The sequence below is a fragment of the Camelus ferus genome, chromosome 27, assembly GCF_009834535.1.
Source record: "Camelus ferus isolate YT-003-E chromosome 27, BCGSAC_Cfer_1.0, whole genome shotgun sequence".
Taxonomy (NCBI): Eukaryota; Metazoa; Chordata; class Mammalia; order Artiodactyla; family Camelidae; genus Camelus; species Camelus ferus.
In genome coordinates this window covers 13,002,539-13,024,719 of record NC_045722.1, presented here as the reverse complement: position 1 = coordinate 13,024,719, position 22,181 = coordinate 13,002,539, and the positions used below count along the sequence as shown (strand labels likewise).

Below are 22,181 nucleotides of genomic sequence, written 5' to 3'. Positions count from 1 at the left end.
TGTTGTTGTTCATTCTGAAGTTTGTGAGTATTTTCTTGCTTTGGATTCAGAGTTTCCAGATCTAACTTGTTTCAGAAAATTGTAGCCAAGCCATTAAAGCCTTCCTTGGCTAAATGACATAAACTAAGTAAACTAAAATACATTGTAGTCTTTAGGAAACTCAATTGCTTTGACCTCCCTGTCTACAGCTGTGCACACACAGACACACACACACAGACACACACACAGCCACCACTACCACCATGACTACCACTAAACATTTCTTTTCCTCTTCTCCGCTCTGTCTTCTAAGGACCTCTTATTCTCAAACATACACTATAGTTTATTTGATCTTTATTTTCTACCTCCCTTATTAAGGGCAGAGATGTTTGTGTATTCACAGCTTTATCTCTAGCACCTGGAACAGTTCACAATACATGAATAGATTGATTGCATGTCCCAGTTTCTCGGGGAAGGTCCCAGTTTATGCCTGTGGCATCTATTTAGTCATTAGTAGCTTCTCTTTTCATTCTTAGAGATGTCCATGTTTAGATAATCAAATATACATAGCCAATGCATACTAAGTATTTGTTGAACTCAATTAATAAATTTGAGCAATTTGGTACTTTAATTAAACCCACCAACTCCTGAAATCACGAGCTTTACCCTGATGTGACAGAAATACATACGCTGTTTTAAAAGCATGAGAAGAGAGTGATTAATCTCTTATATTGGTCCTGCTTTCAAAATTCTCCCAAGACTAGCAAACATGCTCTGATAAACTCAAGCTCTACCAGCTGTTGGCCTTGAAAAGTCCTGAACATTAATGCCTCATTGGTAACGGTGCCAAGAAGAGATACCTATAAAAGTGTGATCCTGAGAGAACTTGGGAGCCTATGCCTAATTTACCTCCCTAACCAAATCACGGGATAAATGAATGGGATTGCGAAAGCAGCCGCAGTGCACCTGCCCGTAAGACTGCAGCGTCAGGATAATACCACGCAATAGAAACCAGAGGCTTCTCACTTAAAAATGAACGACAACACACCTGTCAGTGTTTGAAAACAGCGTCTGGCCAGTGGGAAAGCATCTCGAGGTGGCAAGAAGGACTTGTGTCTCCCTAGTCTGGGCGAGATTTTTAAGGCTGGGTAGGTAAATGCTGTGGTTCCATTTTCCCAAATGGACCATTCTCCAAACAGAAAGAAAAAGCCCCTAGGCAAAAAGTGGAAGGAAGTCATCCCATTCTGTCTGATGATCAAGGCAAGACAGATGGAACTTTGACTACCACAGCAGCATGTCCATCTCCACGCCAGAAACTACCATAGAAATGAAAATGGGGAGGGGAAAAAGCCTCGCTCCAACACCGCAATACTCAGGGATGTGACTCAGTCATGCAGCTCTGTAAGGACTACCCTGAACATCAAATTCCTCAGCCTGAGCATCACTGAAGTCAACGGGGAGACCTCCAGTTCTTCAGACCCTTTAGCCTATGTGGTGTTCTTCAGCTCCTTAAAGGGAGTCTCTGATGGAGGGCAGGCACCAACGTGTATTACAAACTCAAGGTCACACTTCCTGAAATGCAAGTAAGCAGCCAAACCACTGTCCATGCAGAGCCTCCAGCCTCTACCACAGCCACAGGCCTGGACAGAACCCCTGGCAGCCGCATGGACTCTGGCAGCTCGCCCAGCTGTGCACCTAATTTAGCAGATCATGGCCCCCCCACCCCCCCACCATGCTTCCTTCCCATGAGACATCCAAAGCACATCAACGGCTTTGGCAGGAAACTTCCATGAAGGTTAAACGAAGCCCCCGTGGTGGGAGGCAGGGGAAGAGAGGTGGAGAGCGGCCCCAGCCCATGGAAGTTCCTCTCCAAAGTCTGCCAGCTGGTGGTTTGTGTGTGGACAGCCCTGCCCAGCCCCCTGACCCCAGAAACGAAATCCAGACTCACTGTGGAAGCTGCCGATGCTGCTAGCCTCTGCCGCTGCCATGACATGCTGAACGGGCCCTTCTGGCATGGCCCTTCCTGACAGCGAATGGGGGAGAGAGGGGGTGGGGAAGAGAGAAGAGAGGGATGAAGGCAGAGGAAGGAGGCATGGAAGGATGAAGGAAGGGAGGAGAAGGGAGGTGGGTATATCTTTAACTGAATGGCATGTCCCTCGTGGCCACAGTCTCCAAACAGCTCTCCCACGTGACTGGGGAGAAAAGCTGATCACATCACCCCATCTCCCAGCCCTCACCCAGGAGTCCACCCAGAGACGCTGCCCATGGCTCGGCAGACACACCATCACGCCACTCCTAGCACATGGCACCCGGCTTCTTCCTTTGTGAGCCACCAAGCTCCAACTGGTTTCTCTCCAAGGGTTCAGTTCTATTCCAGCAAGCGTCCCAGTCCACTGACACCCTGAAATAAAGTGGATTTTATCTAGAATTTTTCTCCTTTTAGGTCAAGAAATAGCACCTTCTTCAAAGCCTTCCTTTGCAAAGGAAATATTTGTCCTTACTGTCTGAAAAATCACTAATTCATCACTACTTTTATGGTTTCTCTCCCAGATGCCCTTCCCTGCTTTTCCAATTTGGAAAGGAGATGAGCTAGCAAGATGTCATCTGGGTGGAGCCTCAGCCTTCCTCCTTCTTGCTGTCAACAGAATCACCCATGCACCTTTCTCATTACCACTTGGGAAAAAACCATTTCCCTCAAAAGGCCTCTTGAGAAGACAGAGTCAAGAAGGGACTGAGGGTGACTTAGCAATGGTATTTCTCAAGCACCTCCCAGATCAAGAGCTGTGTGCAAAAGACAAAGGACACAGCTCTGGCTCTCAGTCAAACTAGAGGCAGAGAAGCACAGGGATGACCCAAAGAGGAGGCACATTCACCAAGCAACACATCTGTGCATGTAAACCAACAGGGTGATGCCAAGGAGACCATCCCATGAAGATGATGATGGCTGTGAGGAACTGACAGAGAGAAAAAACAAAGAAGGAGATGAGAGAAAGAACACATGGGAAGCTGGGAAGGGAAGGTGTTATGGGTTGAATTCTGCTCCCCACTGCCCTACCATATTCGTATGTTTAAGTCCTAATCCCCAACACCCCAGAATGTGACTAGATGTGGAGACAGGGTCTCTAAAGAGGTAATTAAGGTTAAATGAGGCCATCAATGTAGCCTGTAATCCAACATGACTGGGGTCCTTAGAAGAGGAGGAAATTCGGACGCAGACGTGTATGGAGAGAGGGGAGACATGTACATGGAGAAGATGACTGTCTACAAGTCAAGGAAGAAACGAGCCCTGCCAACACCTTGATCTCAGATTTCCACAGCACTTTGTTATGGCAGCCCTAGCCAACTGGTGCCAAAGTCCTCGTGCACCGACGGAAATGCGCAAGTGCCACTGTGGAACGGGGGACGGGCTGGCTGGGTGGAACCCCGGGGGCTTCCTGAGGGAGGGGTCGGGAAGAAGACTGGCAGACTACTCGAGGGCCCTGGAGGGTAGGGTGAGCAATGTGTATTTTTGAGAAAGTTAGTATTGACTTGAGGCTTTGAACAAGCAGATGGAATGATGACAAGTTTGAGGAGTATGGGTTGGATGGCCCTGGGACTTAGATGCAGGTACTGATCCAAGTATTGATCTGATCAGGGTGTGGATTAAGACAGTTCCTGCCAAAACCTAAAGAACAAGTGACACTGAGGTGCTATGAGGAAAAGCAGAGCAGGATTTGGGGAGGAATTAGGTATAAATGATGAAGAGACAGGTTCAAAAATGACTCCCCTTTGGGGAACCTCCCAACAGAGTTTTTGTTCATGCCGACAGGCTACTGAGGAGCACCTGTCTGAGAAGTAGGGGATCGACGTGGTGAGTTTTATCCCCAACAAGCCATGTTGCAATCGCCAGTGAACTCTCCAGGGGAGACGTACAGATTAAACAATCAAAGAGAGAAGAGGTAGAGGCTAAACGTGTCATTTCAAACAGCTTCGGCCTGAAAGCAAGAAGAGGTTATAACCAAGCGAGTGTGGGAGGTTTCCAACCTAGATGTCTAAAATGGCTGCAGCAGGACTTCCAATGAGAGGAAGGAGAGAAACCAATGGAAGAGGTGCTAAGGCACTGAATGAAAATGCTAAGCAGTGGGGGAGTGGAGGGGTGGGAGAAGGAACCGGGCAGGTATCAGCAATGTCATCCAACAGTTAGTTCAAAAAAGGATTAGACTTCATAGAGGAAAGGCATCTGAATTTGGCCATGGTGAGATCATTAGTGACCACCCCCTGCCCCGCCAAAATGCAGAGTCAAGGAAGAGGTAAGATCAGAAGCCCTAAACTTAAGACAGAAGATGAACACAACCTATTTCAGTAGTCAAGGAGACAAATGAAAGTTGGAAGGGGAAGAAAGGTCAAATGAAGATTTTTCTTTAAGGGAGAAGAGATCATGGCTTTTAGAATAGAAAGACTTCAAGAGAGAGTGAGACAAGCATAGTGACAGGGAGAGGTGGGCTAGACACAGGGCAGGTGACAGGTGGTGAGGTGTGAGGGAAGTGACAAAGAAGGCAGATGTGTGAATCTGTAGATGCGGAGAGGGAGAGCCTGGCCTAATGTTTCAAGCATCCCAGAAATACGTACTTGGCACAGTTCATCGCACATGCATAACAGTTCCTTAAATACTGTGACACTTTGCACCTGTCTGAGCACTTCCTAACTCAGAGCTGACTCTTAGGATCTGAGAACTGAAAAAAAAAAGCAAAGCGTTGAGGTCATCTACCGCACTCTCACCTCCAAAGCATGCATCTCTATAACATCTCTAAAATGCGGTTATTTGGATTTTCAGGAAAATCACTGGAGGTGGAGAACCCACTCTAACAGGGTGGTCCAGTCCATTTCCACATTGTAAGGGTAACTGCCTGTGGCTCTGAGCTTCACCACCTTAGATTTTTCGAATCTTGCCACCCCTGTCGGTAAGGGGACGTGCTGTATAGCCCACTCACCAGACCAAAATGGTGGGTTACAATCCCTGAGGAGCGCATCCCTGAATGTGATAACACCCTGTTTTGTTATTTCTGATTGTCCCAAACTGCAGTGCCCTGGAGTAGCCTCCCAGATCAGTAATTCACCAAGAGGTACACCTGTCGCTTTGTTTATTTCACCTAACAGACATTAATGGAATGTCTACCTTGTACCAGGTCTGGAGTTAGGCACAAGGATATATGATTGGTGCAGTTGGGCATGGATACTGCCGTTCCAGAAATCCCAAGCTACTGAGAACAAATATATGTCAACAGATGTTTTGAGAATACATTCTCACAATAAACACATTAAAAAGCCACTTCCTGCCACACATTTTGAGCTACTAGGGCAGCATTCCTCATCTCCAGTCACCACCTCCCCTGTTCCTAGGCATCCCTTCCTTACTCTTCAGCTGCACTGAATCTGTGTTATATTTTTGGGCCTACACTTGGCTCAAACCACCTAGCTACTGCCTGCTTTATCACCACCCTGGACACTCCAAACTCCTTGAATTAGGGTCTCCCTGTTTGCTGTGGTGGCCAGCCTTGCATCACCCCAACTGTTTGCCTTCTTTTCATCTTTGCCACAAAGCCCTACTGGGGAAAAAAAACCATGGAACTAGTTTACTGTAGGTTCACACTTCTAACTGTAAATTCTACCTAATCTCATGGAGATTGTACTCCACAGGTATATCGTTTAAAACTTCTATTCAAAATGACCTTTTCATTCTTTAAAAAAAAAAAAAACTTACCTAGGAATAAGAATATGGAACCTAACTCTGTCCTGCCCTAATTGTTTGTGCAATCTGAGGAATACCAACTAATCTCGCTGAGCCTCAGTTTACTAGTCTGTAAGTAGCAATAATAATGCTGGCCTGGTCAACCTCAAAGTATTTGGATGATGTTCAGAGAGAAACACGGGAACTATGAGACCATTCTTGTCTTGACTCTACCACCAAATAGATACATGAACTTGAGAAACACCTGCTCTCTCTTTGAAGTTCAATGTCCCTATCTGTCAAATAAGGAGGTTTGATAAGATGACCTCCAATTTCATTTCTAGCCAGGATTTCACGAGTTTGCCAGTGTAGACTGTTCTTGCCCAAATTTCTGGGCGTTTATCAAGGGCTCTCAGAAAATACTTAAGAACAAAAGAGGTTAACGGATGCAGAAGAGGAGTCCAATCGGCTGGAGTCATAACCATGGAATGACTATATTCAAAGAATGCTGATAATCATATCAACATGTGCTTGAGAGCAGGACTCTAGCAGCAAACACAAGTCTTGAGCTCTTCAATTTTCCAAAAAATTAAAGATCTGTTTAAAGTCATCACTGGTATTCTGATAAAAGTTGCAGATGGCACAGAAGTGGAAGGGAGAAGTGTATCTAGGCCACAAAATACCCTGGCAGAGTGAAACAGGAAACCAAATCTATCAAGGACTTGGCTTTTTTTTTTTTTTTTTTTTTTTTTTTGCTGTACATAAGTTCTAAAACAACAACAACAAAATGCTAAAGTGAAGTAGTGTGAAAAAGGCCAGTAGAAGATAATTTAGGATATTGGGATACCAGTCCCATTGATGTGAACTTGGGCAAATAAATTAAGCTAGGCATCAGTAATGCCAGTCCACCTGGCAAACCCCTCCCTCTGCGCAGGTCCTTTGATACTGGTGCATTCAATAAACTCCCACCCCTGCCTTATTACAGTCCCTCCAGTTGTGAGAAGCTAAGGTCAGAGCACAGTTAAAAGGGTCTGTAGAATCTGTGAATTGAGGGCATTAATCAGGATGGGACAGTCTAGGACTGGAACAGTATGACAGGTACCAGCATCCCCTTTCCTATACTCAGGGCAGACATCACCTGCTGATCTCACATGCTTTTTCACTGACTCTTTATGCAGCCACAAAGCTCTTCTCAGCATTTCACTCCAAGCAATCACTACCAGGCATCAGAACTGGTACCTGAGATCTACTTGCCTCCCCTAGGGCACATAACACTTGGTATCAAGGCAATTAGATTTAAAAGCAACAAAGGAAGTCATTTTTTAGTTCTGAAGGAAATTAAGTGACATAGAAAGCATGAGATACTCTGACAAAAAAAAATGTTTGGAAATCAAAAAATTACAACTGGACCCTTTAAGATCAGCATAAAAATGGATGAAAACATGAGTGTACATCCAAGGTTGTCTGAAAAAGCCCGAGTGCCTTCCAGGCCATCATGGCTCAATTGAACACTGATTGATGCAGATTAAAAAAAAAAATGTGTCTTTTCAGAAGAGGCACTGGCTGATCAGAGAGACCTGTAAAGGGATAGTCATGGAATTGGATGGTGGCAATCTTCATCCCCTTCTGCTTCAGTCAGGGAAGAAGGGAGGATTTAGGCAGAAGACTGGGACACCAAGGTGTCCTTGTTACCAGATCAGTAGAGATATATCAGTCTTTCTTAGCTGGATGACACTGACCGTTTGATTTGTCTGACCCCCTTGCTCTGATTTCTTCCTCCTTAAGCAACCATCTGGTGTGATCAAGCTTCCCACACAGGCTGAATGCTTTGATCGCAACACCTTTTAATAATCTAGTCCCCTGTGTGCATTAATAAATTGTCCTCCTGGTGCTAACTGCAGTCTCATGGGTGTTTTAATAAGTGTAAGCCATTCTCTCAGGCCTTTTCACTGATAAGCAGAGTTTGGGCCTTTGGCAGAGAATCAGATCCTGCTGGCTTTTTTCTTAGGTGACACCACCATTGTGTCTTCCAGCATCCCCACATACTGACTATTGGTGCCTGGCAAGTGAGGACCTCTAGGGTATATTTAAAAATGCTTTGGCTGTTATTCCTCACCTATTACAAACATTTGACATATTTTTAAGTTAAGCACTTTTATTAAGCACTTTTTATGTGAAATATCACTGTGATAAAAATGGAGTGAGTTCCTTTGCCTTCAAGGGAATTTGTATTGTGGAGAGCTTCAGGACATGCAGGTACCCAGATGACTCAAGGACATAGATAAATACATACGGGGATCCACACGCTGGGGATTGACCCATAGGACAGGGAAATTATCAACTCAAGAACAAACTAGGTCACAACTCAAAGGTCCATCCTGGCTATAGAGGCTGGAGAGCATGACTCAGTGGAGAAGTAGCCAAGGTTGTCATAGTGATTGGCAGAGCGGAAGAGATGGCGTGTTGACCACCACTGCCAATCAAGTTTGGAATGTTGATGAACTTGACTCAATTTTTCCAGACTGCACATGATCATTTAGCAAGTAGACTATACTGTTGATAATGGTGATAACGGTGGTGGTGGTGGTGGTGGTGGTAAAACCAGCAGCACCCAAGCCAACAGTTCACAAAGCTCTTAAATGTCCATTATCTCATGTCACACACAGTAATGAGCAGTGGCCATCATGTTGCACATAATAAGAGAGAAAGAGGAGGGAGGACTGGACTTAAGCCAGCCTTGTCTCTATCCCCAAGCATATGCGGTTAAAATCTTCCTCTAGGGCAACAAGGAGCATCAAAACACCATGGCTTGTAACTTTAAATTATTTAAAATTTCTTATGCAGATGGCCCCCAGATTACAATAGTTTGACTTTACTATGGTGTGAAAGTGATAGGTATTCAGCAGAAACCTTACTTCGAATTTGGAATTTTGATCTTCTCCTGGGCTAGTGATACGCAGCTCGATGCTCTCGTGATGCTGGGCAGTGGCAGCGAAACTCAGCTCCCAAGTCAGCCATGAGATACACCTATAACCATTCTGTACACATGCAACCCTTCCGTTGTCCCCTTTCAGTATAGTGGTCAATATATTACATGAGAGATTCAACACTTCATTATACAACAGCTCTGCTGGATGATGTTGCCCAACTGTAGGCTAATGTAAGTGTTCTGAGCACGTTTGAGGCAGGCGAGGCTACGCTATGACGTTCCATAGTTTAGGTATATTAAATGCATCTTCGAGTTAATGATATTTTCAACTTACGATGTGTTTATCGAGACGTAACCCCATGGTAAGTCGAGGAAGATCTGTACATAATTTCTACCTTATTCACTTACACAGAATAATAATTACCATCTATTGAGTGCCTAATAGGCACCAAGTAATTTGCATACATTATCTTATTTAATCCGTACAAAAGAAGAAATTGCTCTCATTTTTCAGATGAGGATCCAAGGGTTAGAGAATTTAAGAAAACTTCCTAAGGTCACATAGCTCATAAGCAGAAGCTCAGGAGTTAAAGGAATATCTATGTACCGGGACTCCAGAATTAGTGGGTACTTTGCCCACTTTCTTGTGGGTTTTCCCCATCCCCACCTCGGCTTGGTCCTGTGGGACTAGCTAAACCTGAAAAATAAACAACCAGGAGTAGAAACTGTTTAAAATTCTGAATTTCAAATGCTATATTGACCCAGTCCTCTGCTTCTTTCTCCTCCTCTTCCTGTTTAGACTCAGGTGGATCACAGAGTCCTGGGCTTTGAGGATTATGAGAGAAATACAATCCCCTACCAGGAGGAAGTCAGGGGAACACACTGTTCCCTTTACATGCAAATACCTTAATTATAGCTGGCAAAGAAGATATTTGTATAGAATTTTATGGATCTTTAAATGTTATATATTCAGTTTGCCATGAAAAAAAGGATCCTTTAGACTTGAGGAACCCAAACAGGGTCTCTTACTCTCGCCACGGTTAAGTTATAAAGATGCTGCCATTCCCACCCTCCCCAGGAGCAGAGAGGGAAAGAGTGAATCAATATCCAATTCAGGGGCCTCTTGCTGCTGCCTTCCCTGTTCCTTTCTTGAGGTTGGGTTCCAGTATAAACATGCCTCAAGTTCTTGACACGTTCTGATGAGAATTCTCCCTGTCCTTTTTTCCCCCCAATATCGGTCCCCATTGAGCTGAGGCTGACTATGATAGCATCCATCCCATGCCTGCACCACTGTCACTGACAAAAGAAAACATCTAGATTTCAATGTTACAGGGAGATGAAACCAAATTTTGGGGACCACTGGAAACTGCTTTCAGAAAGAGGATATTAATTTTGGGCATGTCAAAGGAGGGAGATATTTATATTCCACTGATTCCCCTTGTAGCAAATAAAATATAACCAATTACAGATGAAAAGCACCAGGCCATTTTGGTCACTGAGCTTCTTCTGAGCATTATCCTGAGAGCTAGAATATCTGTTTCATAATATACACCGTGTTTATCTCCTCTAAGGATATAGGACAAAAGAGGCTTATCTTGCAGCAGGTAGAGTTCTGGTTAGACGTAACTGAGAACTTCCCACTTCCAAAGGGTGTTACCAATTAGAAAGAAAAAGATACATCTCTGACTGATAATAGCTTCCCTTTGCCACAGCTGGGAGGAATACGGGGGAACCTGGGGGGATTCCGGGAGATGCGCCGGAACAGAGCGAGCAAACCATCTGTCTGGAATGATTCTGAAGCTATTCTGCCTGGGGCCACAGGGGTCAAACAGATGACACTTAAGGCTCCTTCCAGCTTCATGTGTCTTTAAAACTGAATGATTTGGCATTTGTTCATCTGTTGCTAACACTCTAGGGACACAGAATAGACTAGGTGGCCTGAAAGATGCATTTGTAAAAAAAAAAATCCACCCTGACCGTCAATTTCACTGTTACTCTTTTTCAAGGTTATGATCCAAAAATGGCAAGAGGCTTTGAGTTTCCAGATCCTAGCCTTCAGTTCACCTTTTCCTGGCCCTGCTGGTCCCTGTGGCGTCTCTTCCATACTCCACGGCTACCACCAGGGCACAGGGCCTTCTCGCCTCATCCCTGGACCGTTGCCATGGCCCGCCTTAGTGGCCTCAGTTCCCAGCAGTCTATCCTACACGCCACCGCCTGATGACCTGTCCACACACAGCCTCATTTACACTCAAACAGACGAGAAAACTCCCGAGACTGTCTTTCAGCTACCCACGTCTGAACAGTTCACCTTTCAAGAGCAGCCAGCCACCAGTGGTCCCGTCCTTCCACACATCTTTCACGTGTCCTCAGCGGTGGCCAGTTGAGTGGCACACCCTTCTAGAGCACTCTCCCAGCCTGCCTGCCTCAAAGCCACTTTCACTCCTTTGCTCACCCCTCTGACAGCACTGTCCTCCTAAAATTCAGCCCACTGACCACCCCAAGTCATCCCTCTAATTACATGGACTTTTGAATCTGGTAATCCTATTATGCTATGATGGAAGTACAAATTTTCATCCCGTTTTGTACTCCCTATGAAAACGTCATGTCCTTGGGAATATAAATGCTCGATTCATTCTATTCATCCTTGCACATAATTTGTGAATGAACTGAACCTTGTCCCCAATGCATGGACCTTCTCAGTGGCAAGGGGATTTTTGCACAAGGGGAAATCAGTCAGCGTGGGTGAGTTTAGCAAGTGTACAAAGTGGACCACTCATCCTAAGGCTCTAACACCGATTTTTGTTGTTGAGGAACCTCAAGGTCTTGAACACATCACCAACCCTCTCTAACGCTTATCTGTACAGTGGAGGCGAATAATCCTTGACCTCTTACTTCTCTGGAAGGTGTCAGAAGACCCTCCTCCTTTCCAGACAGAGCACTAAGGGTGTGAAAGCTCAGAGCCCCACCATCCGCACGTGTAAAGCGAGTGTTTCTCCTTCAGCTGGTTTGAGTGTGAGCACTTACATGATCGTCTAGGGAGCCACAGGAGGCCGGAGAATTAGATGGGATTCAAAAGCAGAGTTATTCATCCACCAATTCCTTGCTGCTACCATTCTTATTGTCACCACTGTCACTTTTAGGTGTCACTGGAACACATAAGATCTGCCCTGGATCTTAACTGGGGAGCCTGTTGAAGGGGTCCTGATGGTCAGCCCTGCAAAGCATGGAAGCCCCTCTACAGAAGTGATGCAAGAGCCCCATGACCGGGGGCAGGCAAGTTGACCAAATGCCATGGCGCCTTTTCTTACAAATCATTTAAAGCAGCTTTATGTCTGTCTGTCTGTCTGTCTGTCTGTCTGTCTATCTATCTATCTACCTATCTATCTATCTCTCCATTGAATCTCTGTCTTGTAAGGGTCCATTGGACAAAAAAGTTTTACTGCTGTAAGAAAAGATATTGTGTCAGAAAACTATACATCTAACCCAACCTTATGAGTTGAGAGTGGAGAACACCGATTAATCTAAAGTCAATATCACCAAAAGTATGTGAGTAGCTGAACCAGAACCCAGACCTTTAAGCCCCATCCAGGAAAAGGAGCAGTGACGCCATCAATGGACTTAAAGATGAAGCTGCGAGATATCCGTCAAGCCCTCAACCACGTTTCCATGAGGTGACAGAAAACAGTGCCCCTGGTGTGGGCTAGCACCTGGGCAGAGCTGAGAAGCTTCAAGACAAGGAAGAAGACAGAAAGTGCCCACTTTTCATACGATAAACTTAGGTCCATGGCAAGAAAAGTATTTATCCCATGTCAACAGTCATGGTAGGGACTGAACATAGACTTCCTGCTTCTAGTCCCACATTCTAGTCACCACCTTAGTCACAGGTTGGCAAGACCCCACAAGCAAAGATGGGAGGGGACTCCCCAGGACTAGCACTCTTAAGCCCCTGGGGGAAAATGCCCAAAATAACTTCTTCACCTCATTGTTAGAGCCCTGTTTTTTTGCACCTCAACCTCCTGGTCATCATGTCCTCTCCAAGTCATCACCACACTGAACTGCTGGAGTGTTCTAGAGCTCAAAACACGATCCCACCTTATAGTCACTTCTGTACTTTGTGGAACGCTGGAGTTGCACTACCACTGCGGTGGAATTAAGCGTAATCTGGTCTAGGAAGGTTGGAAGTCTGAGAGTGTTGAGATGGAGAGAAGAATCCAGGTAATTCACATCAATGAAAAACATTAAAGTCTGCCCAGTAATTTTTCTGCCACCAGGCTGATTCTTGTTCAATTACGCTGAATATTTCAAAAAAGAAGAAGAGGGAAGAGCAGAAAGCTAATTTCAGTCGCTAAACTAGGTCCAGCTATTGTGGGGAGAACCTATTTCAAAACTGAAGGCTTTATTTTATCAGGAGGAGGAAAAGGAGCTTGGATATTGAACAGCTGTGGACAGAGCAGTAGTAGAGACTGTTGGAGATGACTTTGGCTTTATTCTTGTATCTTCAGCCCTGTCTCCCTCCTTGAGCAAACCAAGCCTCCCACTCACTTGTCATTACACATGAAACTTAGTACCATCGAATAAAAAACCTAAAAAAGACTATGGAATCAGAATCCAAACTCTAGATTTTACAGATGAAAGTGAAGTCTCTAACTAGCAACATGGACACAGAGTTGGCATTAAGACCAAGATGTCCTGAGAAGCAAGCCTATCACATCAAACTTGGACTCCAAAATGTCTGATATTTTGCAGATAATTGGTGTGCAAATCCTTTGGCTTTAATCAAGGAAACCAGGTTGTAATACCTGTAATTAGCATAAATCTATCCCCTACATCTTTCTCCGTGTTCATTCCCTCTGCAGCTTTGTGCAGCTTAATAGGTCTTAGCATTTAAGTTGTTTTCCAGAATCCACTCAAGATGTATGTGCTGTGGCACCAAGTCCTACAGCAGACAGTCAGGCAACTAAAACTCTGAGCATGCCCAGATGCCTATGTTCTAGCTGTGTCTCTCAGTCAGCAAGGAGCACCCTCTCCCAAAGCTGAAGAAAAGAACAAACACATGGCTTAGGGACTGGGAATCCAAGCCTTTCTCTAACCTCCTAATCTAAGCTCTATCAGAGAAAGTCAACTCTAGCCCTATCTACTTGCTATCTAAAGATGGCGGCTAACGACTGTATGATCCTAAAAGATTCTTGTAAGAGTCTGGAGTTATACATTGCTCACAAAATAGGGTTCCCAGCAGCTTCTTATAGCCCATCCACCTGCTTCCTACAACACAAGGAATTGTGGAACCCTGGGGCCTCCTGAAAGTGAATCAAGGGTTGCCCTGGGGGCATAGAGGACCAAAGAGGAGACTATACAATAGTTCAGTGGATCCCCTCACCCCTGCTTCAAGCACAGAAGTCCCACTGCCCTTGAAAAGCAATTTGGCTAAGCAGTGTGGCATTCTGGAGAGGCTCCAGGGGCAGTGAAAACGCTATTAGTGAAAAAACTGATAAAATCCAAACAAAGGCCATAGTTTAGTTAATAATTTGTACCAGTGTCAGTTTTGATAAATGAACCATGGTCAACAGTACGGAAAACTGGGTGAAGGGTACATAGGAACTCTCTACTATCTTTGCAGCTTTTGTGTAAATCTAAAATTACTCTCTGAAATAAAAATATATTTTTTAAAATAATAAGAAATGGGAAAATCATATTCCACAGGAATGGAATACAAACCTTCCTTCACTGTTCTCTCCAGATAAATAGAAATATGAGTAGCAAATCAATAGGATATTCCCCCAAACAGCAAGGGAATGATCAGCCCCAGTAACTGGGCTCTGGCCACTGGACAGCTTGCCTGTATCTTCTGATAGTCAGAATCACTTTTTCTACCACGGAGCCTGGGTCTGCTAAGAAAACCTAAGCCTGAAACCACAGGGACGAGTTCAGCTAAACCTCTTTAAACAGGGCCAGCAACCCTCATGGACCAGTATGTCCAACTGCTGATCTTTCCCGGGCAGTTAAGCAGGGTTTCAGGTTTCCCTACTCTTGGCCTCAAAGGCAGGAACTTAAGATTCTTAGGGTGGCTGGCAGCCACTTGCCCAGGTGGAGATAAATGGAGCTGCGAGGAACTTGCCTGCTTTGCTCTGCTTGAGGTTTCCAACCGGTGGGACACCTACTGGAGTAACAATCCCAATAGCTTTCCAGCCCAAATCCATACCCTTTCCTGGGCATCTGTCTACCTAGAGAAGCAGAAATGAGTAGCAAGAGTTCTGCCCTAACACTCGGTCTCTATCTAAGGGCTCTCCCTACTTGAGGCCAAGGATGAATTCAGTAGTCAACAAGACTTTGAGGCGCCCAGGCTCCTAGGTCAGGTGGCTTAGTCATCAGCCAGCCGTCTTGTTACTCATAGAACCAGGGGGAGCCTTAAAGGTTGTATGATCAAGTCTCAGCCCCGGTCTAACCTCACGTCCTGATTTAACTAATTAGGGGACTTCCCTCCTCCTACTCGGTCTCTGGATCTCTGTCTTATTCTCTTGGGACTGACATGCTAGGAAACTCATTTCCATTGAGCCCATGAGCCCTCAACGTCTTTGGGAAGATTCTAGGAAGCTCTAAGCCCTGAAAAACCAAAACCACAATAAAAGATCTCACATACATCATTCAGACAATATTAGGAAGGCTTAGAGTTCCTGAAACCCATCTTAGGAACCCTCTACTAGCTGAGAACCTGGGCTTTTAGTCAAGGATCTGACCCTGCTCTGAACAGCTCTGGGAGGCTTCGGCAGGAAGGCATGTTCTGGATTTCCCCTTCACCACCATGGACTTGGAATGGTAGCTGCTCCTGTTTGTATTTCTTCCTTGTTTTTGTCCTGAATGTAGTCTCTTTTCTACTACCTAGACTCCCTTTGATTCAGAACATTCCCCCTTTCCTCGCCCAATCCACAGGATGTATCTTCTTGTGGGTGTGATTTTTGTTTCCCACGGGGATGAACCAAAGCTTCAAGACGGCAGGTGAGGCCAAGTGTCCCCACTGGTTACAAATGTCATGTGGTACCCAGCTTACAGAGAGAAGATAAAAGGGGGCATCTCAGGATAACCACCTCTATGTGCAGGATGGGAGTAGCTGCCGAAAGGAAGGCTATCTTGTCCTAACTTCCCTGATAAATCATCAGACATGGGATGCTATGCTGTAGGGATGGAATGTTGGAAGAGTAAGGAGCTTTTCTTCATACTGTGGCAGAGGTTGCCAGCTGTTCATCACAACTCATGTTCTTCTCTTCTACCTGGAGACACAGCTATAACCCGTTTCTCAGCCTCCCTTACAAACAGTGAGACCACGCACGGGACTGGGTTCTTGCCATGAGGGGAAGTTACAGGCCCATTAACTACATGCATTCCTTCATGCCCGTTTCCCCTCCGGCTGGCTGGAATAGGATGGATGCCTGGGGGGACCAAGGACACCACACAAGGAAGAGGGTGGCCTCCATCAGCCCGAATGACCGCCTGGAGAAGGGTTACACCTTCCACAGGTTCACCTGCTCGTACTATTACATGACCTGGAAATAGGCTTTGATTTCTCTTGGAAGCATGACATATTTTTGCATCTACTTGTTACAGAGGTCAGCCTACCTTCACTAATACACTCAGGTAATCTTGTTCAGGGTTCACACAATCCTCCCTGTTTTGGAATTGGGGATGACATTTGTGTTTTAGATCCAAAAGTATTAACAATGATTAATATTTATCGAGCATTTGTTATCCTAAGAGTATTTTATTTATTAACACTTATTCCTTATGGAAAATACATATGAAGTGGGTATTAGCCACATTCTACAGTTGGGGGCACAGAAAGTTTAAATAAATTGCCCAGGGTTGTATAACCAAGAATTACAGGAGCTGAGATTCAAACTCAGGCAGTGTGGGGCCAAGAGCCTGCACTGTCATGGGGTCTACAAGACATCCATACAATCAAATACTCTACTAGTTGGATCAGCTTATTCTAAATTGTTCCCTAATCCTAGGGGTTACTGCCATCATCCCTTCCAGGGGTTCTCAGGAGCCCTGAACTGCAATCTCCAGCTTAGAACACAAGGCCTTGCTAATAGCTACCAAACCGGCCTTATATTCCTTATGGAAGATTCAGACACACTTTTCCTCCTTATTTCCTGGACACTTGGCCCCGTTCCCTCCCAAGGCTCCATCCTTAAGTGAGTCATCCCTGACCCAAATCACCACCCACCCGTTTCCTCCAGATACTGCTTTTACAGTGGATGCCCCACATCACCTCCAAGGACTCACCTCACCTAAGAGGGCATCTGTTTGCCTATTCAGGCCCCTCTTGGTCTGTCCTAATCCACTTTCTGCCTAACTCTGAATTCCCATTCTGGCTTCATTCATTCATATTTTCACTGGGTATCTGCCAAATCCTAGGTCCTGTGCTAGGCACAGAGGATGGCTGGTGAACAGGAAGGCACACGCCTGGCCCTCTGCATCAGTCGATCAGAGCACCAATCCCCTCTACCCGGGTCCATCCTGTATCTCAGCATACCACCCCCACTCCCAATCAAAACGTCTGGAAATGTTTCTGTTCTGGAACCCCAACCTCTTCTTCTTCAGGGCTCTCAAAACTTTCTTTAAGTCCAGATTTGACCTCTGAACTTGTACGTAGTGTTGTCTGATACTCTGAGAACGATATAATGGTACCCCAAACCTGCCCTTGTGAAAGCTAGTTTAAAGGCAATCTCAGAAGTGTCAAGTCAGTGACCTATGCAAGGGAAAGGAATCTGTCACGGGGCAGAGTCTTAAGAAGAGAGAACAAATCGCTCTGGCATTCGCTCTGGCATTCACTCTGAGATGTTTGTTTTCTCTCTCTAAGTGCGTAAAGGAAATTAGGCAGTTCACCTTTGTACATCATTTTCATGTCACCCGTGCGTGAGCCAGATGGCATCTCTTTGTCTTAAGAAATTAAAAAAGAAAGAATATAAGGAGGAGTTTATTTCCACCTCTCCTCCTGTTCTCATATAGACACTCTGGAATCTACGCTGGGCAGATAAGCAAACACACACACACATACACACAAACACACACACACACACACACACACACACACCCCTGAATTATCTGCATTTAGCTGCATTAGGTACCAGAACCAGCAAACTCCGAAGCCCAGCAGATTTCAGCGATGTACAGTGGCAGAGAGGTGTGAACCGTCCAGGGTGTTGGCTTACAGAGAGACTCCTTCAGCATTCTTCCTCTCTAATAAATCACTGCATTCCCCCCAGAGCCTCAGCTGGTGTACCAAACAAATAGATCTTTCATAAATCACCTGAACATGGGCTCAGTGCTCAGACTCATGAGCAGGGCCATATAAACACTGCCCAGAACAGGCAAGAACTGATGACCCAGTATTTCCATCTAAGTTGAAACCTTAGGAAGAAAGTTTTCCAGAGGCAGCCAACTTAAAGACTCTCTTCCTCTGGGGCAGCGGCATGATCCCAGTTTATTTTCCAGTGGTCAGGAGGTCCTTCTCTCTGACTTAGGAAATTTCCTGACTTATATCAGGAAATCAGATTACCCCTGAGGTTCTTCTGCTTTGAGTGTGAAAGGGACTAATGAAAATAATGTAAACAATAGTTTGCCCAGTAAGTAGTGTATTCCAGGCTCTGTACACAAATTAACTTGCTTAACATCAAAATAGCCCAATTGAGAGATTGCCTCATATTAAAAACTGGGAAATTAAATAGAGGTTTCAGGAAAGTGCATTGAGTTCCCATGGCTGCTAACGGTGGTGTTAGGATGTGAACAAAGATAAGATTGGGCCCCAGTACAGAATTCCCTTGTCAGCTTGATGTCTTGCAATACGGATAATAAGACTTCACAGTTTATTTCTGACATGACTTCAAGCAAGTCTGCTTCTGCCTTTTACTTTGCAGAAGGGGAGGAAGGGAGCTGTGTTTACTCTAGGACGTTGTGAGCAACTGAATTGAACATGAAGATACAATGCAAGCTGCTCTTTGAATCAGAGTCTAACATGTACCCACTATCAGAGGAACATGCAGGCTGTTTTCAGTGCAATAGTTACCCCCTCTTAATTTCATACTTTCTTGGGACCAAAGACATGCATTTTCAAGTCAGCTGGCCTCAGCTGACGCCTGGCTTAGAACTCACGAAAAGGGAACTGTGGATACCTGGAGTGTGAACATCTTCCCCCCTCACTCTTTCTTCCTTGAATTCAGTTTGCCCCGGAGCCCACAGAAATGAGATGGATTTGCTCCTTGTAGCTGTCCCCAGAGTGAAGAGCGGCAGTCCCCAGCTGTTCCAGCAAGGGCAAAGCAGCATCGTTCCGAGATGTGATCTTTTCCTCCTCTCTCTCTTTTAAATCGGAATCAAGAAATATAAGAATGTACAAAGAAGATGTCTTTGTACATCCAGGCACAAAGCCATGTCTCTCGACCTCCAAAACATTGTCCCAGCCTCTGCTTCTATCACCCATCCAAACTCCCCCATTCAAAGTCCCCGAAGTAAATCTTCCATATTTTTGAGGCATTGGCCTCCCACTCAATTTGCAGGAGTTATCCTACCTCTGTATCTCAGGTAGCATCCATATTTCCCCTTTTGGGGATAGCTGACCCTCATGCCCACCCTTCCTTTCCCTGGCGATAATAACACTGTCAGAACCACCCCATGATCCATGGGAAGATGGTTCCCAAACACATAGGGAAAAAAATGGGGGAAGCCAAATAAGACACTTATTACCATAAAGTAGACAGCTGTAAAGAAGTAAAATCGAAGGTGACGTGCCCTCCTACAATCAAAAACCTTTCTGAAACTGACACAACATTGTACACTGACTCTACTTCAATAAAAAAAAAAGTCAAAAAAAGAAAAAAAGAAAAAAAAATCTTTTGCTAAGGCCCATCTGCACCTCCTTTCTCTAGACTTGGCAACAATAACCTGCTTCCTCCCCTCATCTTTTCTAAGCCATTTGGATAATTCTGCTCAGCAATGCATTAACCATTTTTGTGACTTTATGCTGGCCGCTGACTTCTTATCAAGATCTACCTTTGAAAACAAGCCTGTATGGTCACCAGGTAACTGTAAAGAATAAAATGTATTGCGGGTGAGGCTGGAGAGGGAACTGAGCTGAAAGATGTTAAAATGTAGCACAAAACTGAGCTTGTCCATGTGTGCATTTGGGGATGTATATACATATATATGTATATACATATACATATATATTTCTGTATCTGTTTGCATGAAGAATGAGTACTGATGGAGGTAAGAACACAATGCGCATGTCACTGCAATGTAAGGATACAGCTGAGCATCCCTGTCCAGGTGGGAGGGAGGAGCGAGCTCTCAAGAGAATAATTAACAGGTATGTTGAGATAAAGGAGTGGCCAAAGGATACCCGTCAAGTGTATGTCTGGGCACAGGTGTGCGTGTGTGTGCTCTAGAGTGACAGGGTTAATGGATGATGACAAAGACATGTGAGTAAGGTGCCAGCTCTGCCACCCATCACTGCATCTGGAAAAGCCACCTTACCCTGTAGTAGTCCGTGCTGTAGACGTCTCTGGACATGCCGAAGTCGCCAATCTTCACCAGCAGGTTGGCTCCCACCAGGCAGTTCCTGGTGGCCAGGTCACGGTGCACAAAGTGCTGGGAAGCCAGGTACACCATGCCAGAGGCAATCTGACTGGCAATGTGGAGCATCTGGGAGAGCCCCAGCTCGCCTTTTGCCTGGCGTGGCTGCCCGTCCACAAGGATCATTGCATCTGGCCCATGGGCCCTGTTGAGGGGGGAGGTGAGAGGGCAGAGAGAATTCAGCAGATCAAAGGGAAACGCCTTTTGGATTCCCTGTTCCCTGGAATGTACCACAGAAATGAATGAAATCTTTCTTAGCCTACTTACGGCTTATTTCTCTCCACCCAAAACTACATTATGTGAGTGTGGATATGGGTGAGGCTCTGCAACCAGATTCCAACTAAGACGACAGCAGACACGCTTTAATGAATCAGGAAGTAAACCTACTCTTTTAGGTGTTTTATTGCCATCCAAGGGCTCCTCAGGTTCTAGTGTCTACTGTAGGATAACTGCCAAAACAACACTAACTCTGACACAGCCCTTACTGCGTTCCACACACCACTCTAAGTATCTTAAATATTCACTTAAACTTCCCACCCCAATTTTGACATAAGGAAACTGAGGCACAAATTGATCAGATCACCAGGCCAGTCCCAGAGGTCCCAGAGTGGCCACATGGGTGACACGTGGCTCTGGAGGAGAGCTTTAAACGTCAGGGAGCAGCCAGAGGGTTTGTTAAATGCTGGTTCCTGGGCCCCACCCCCTATGATTCTGACTGGCTAGGCAGAGCTCACTCATTTGCATTTCCCACAAGCTCCCAGTTGCTAGCGCTTCCCGAGCTGATGCAGTCCACACTCTGGGTAGCAACACTCTTCAGTCCACACTCCTCACCTCTGCACCATACTGCCGAGGCTTGGGTAACTTCTATTAACGGCTGGACAGGAGGAGGACACCCTGTGACCCCAAGGCAGAGGCCAGGGAAGCCACAGCACCCCTCCATCCCAAATCAAGGCCCAGATTTGTTATCCTAACACCTTGCCCTGTTGTATCAGTCACTGTTCGTGTGCACTCTTTTCCCCTGAAAGCGCAGTGAGCCGTAACCACACCCAGGACCCTTATTTGTGAGCCAGGGAAATTGTGAGCTAGGGAGCCCTGGTGTACAGACAGGCCTCGGCCTGCTTTACTGCTTTTCCAATTTCCACTGAAAAGTCCCGTTAAATATAAACACGTTCACTTTATTATCTCCTGTGGGCTCTGCCTACCTCATGCCGCCTAAGGACGGCTACTATATCAGCTCAGGAAGAAGAGGAATCAGCAGACAAGCCCCACTCCTGTTGCTGGGAGAGTGGCCGGCAGCCTGCCCCTAAGACCCACCAACTGGGGGATGCAAGAGTGGGAGGGGCCTTCTACTCGCTTCTCCTTTTTCTTCCTCTTCCCTCACAGCGGGCATGGCAGTGGGACACAGCAGCCCCCAGGACCTCTCTTTACCCTTGAGGGGCTGAAGGCATCGCTAAATCTATGGGAAGGGCATGGGGGAAAACGGACCATGTCCCTCTGACCTCAGGGGCAGGGAAGCCCAGGGAGAGAAAGCTCCTGAACACTGAGAAAGGATGCTGCCTGTATCAGGAACTGCCACAGTTCACAGTTCACATAAAATAATCAGTGTGATAATTTTAATAGTAGCTACCATCAACTGGACACCCAGCGACGTGGGAAACTTGTCCAAGCGCTAGACAAATAGTCATTGAATACTCGCAACAACCAACCTGTGAAGCAGTTCTTAGTAGTCTTGTTTTCAGGAGAGAGAAGTAAGGTTTAATAATTGCTCCAGGTTACATCACTAAGACCTGATAAATCCAGGCTATGAACCCAAGGCTGTCTTATGCTCAAGACTCAGTTCTCGAGGAAAGGAGCAAATTTCATTGTGAAACCAAGTTCAGGAGGTTTTAGAACATTCTACAGATACTTTCAATTCCTCGAAGGGCTGTTTTGGGAAACTTG

At 45.5% G+C, this 22,181-nt stretch overlaps 1 protein-coding gene across 7 annotated transcripts in view; it reads right to left on the bottom strand.

The window, feature by feature from the left end:
- The window catches only part of NTRK3 (neurotrophic receptor tyrosine kinase 3), a 342,122-nt gene that overhangs the window by 30,660 nt on the left and 289,281 nt on the right, over positions 1-22,181 (bottom strand). For 5 of the 7 annotated variants that reach the window (XM_032469115.1, XM_032469111.1, XM_032469113.1 and 2 more), the window contains 2 exons: positions 20,142-20,385; positions 1,928-2,002 (listed from right to left, as the gene is read on the bottom strand). In XM_032469115.1, the coding sequence (XP_032325006.1) occupies positions 1,928-2,002; positions 20,142-20,385 (319 nt within the window). The remainder of the gene's footprint in view (positions 1-1,927; positions 2,003-20,141; positions 20,386-22,181) is intronic. The other 2 variants (XM_032469117.1, XM_032469116.1) reach the window with 1 other exon arrangement.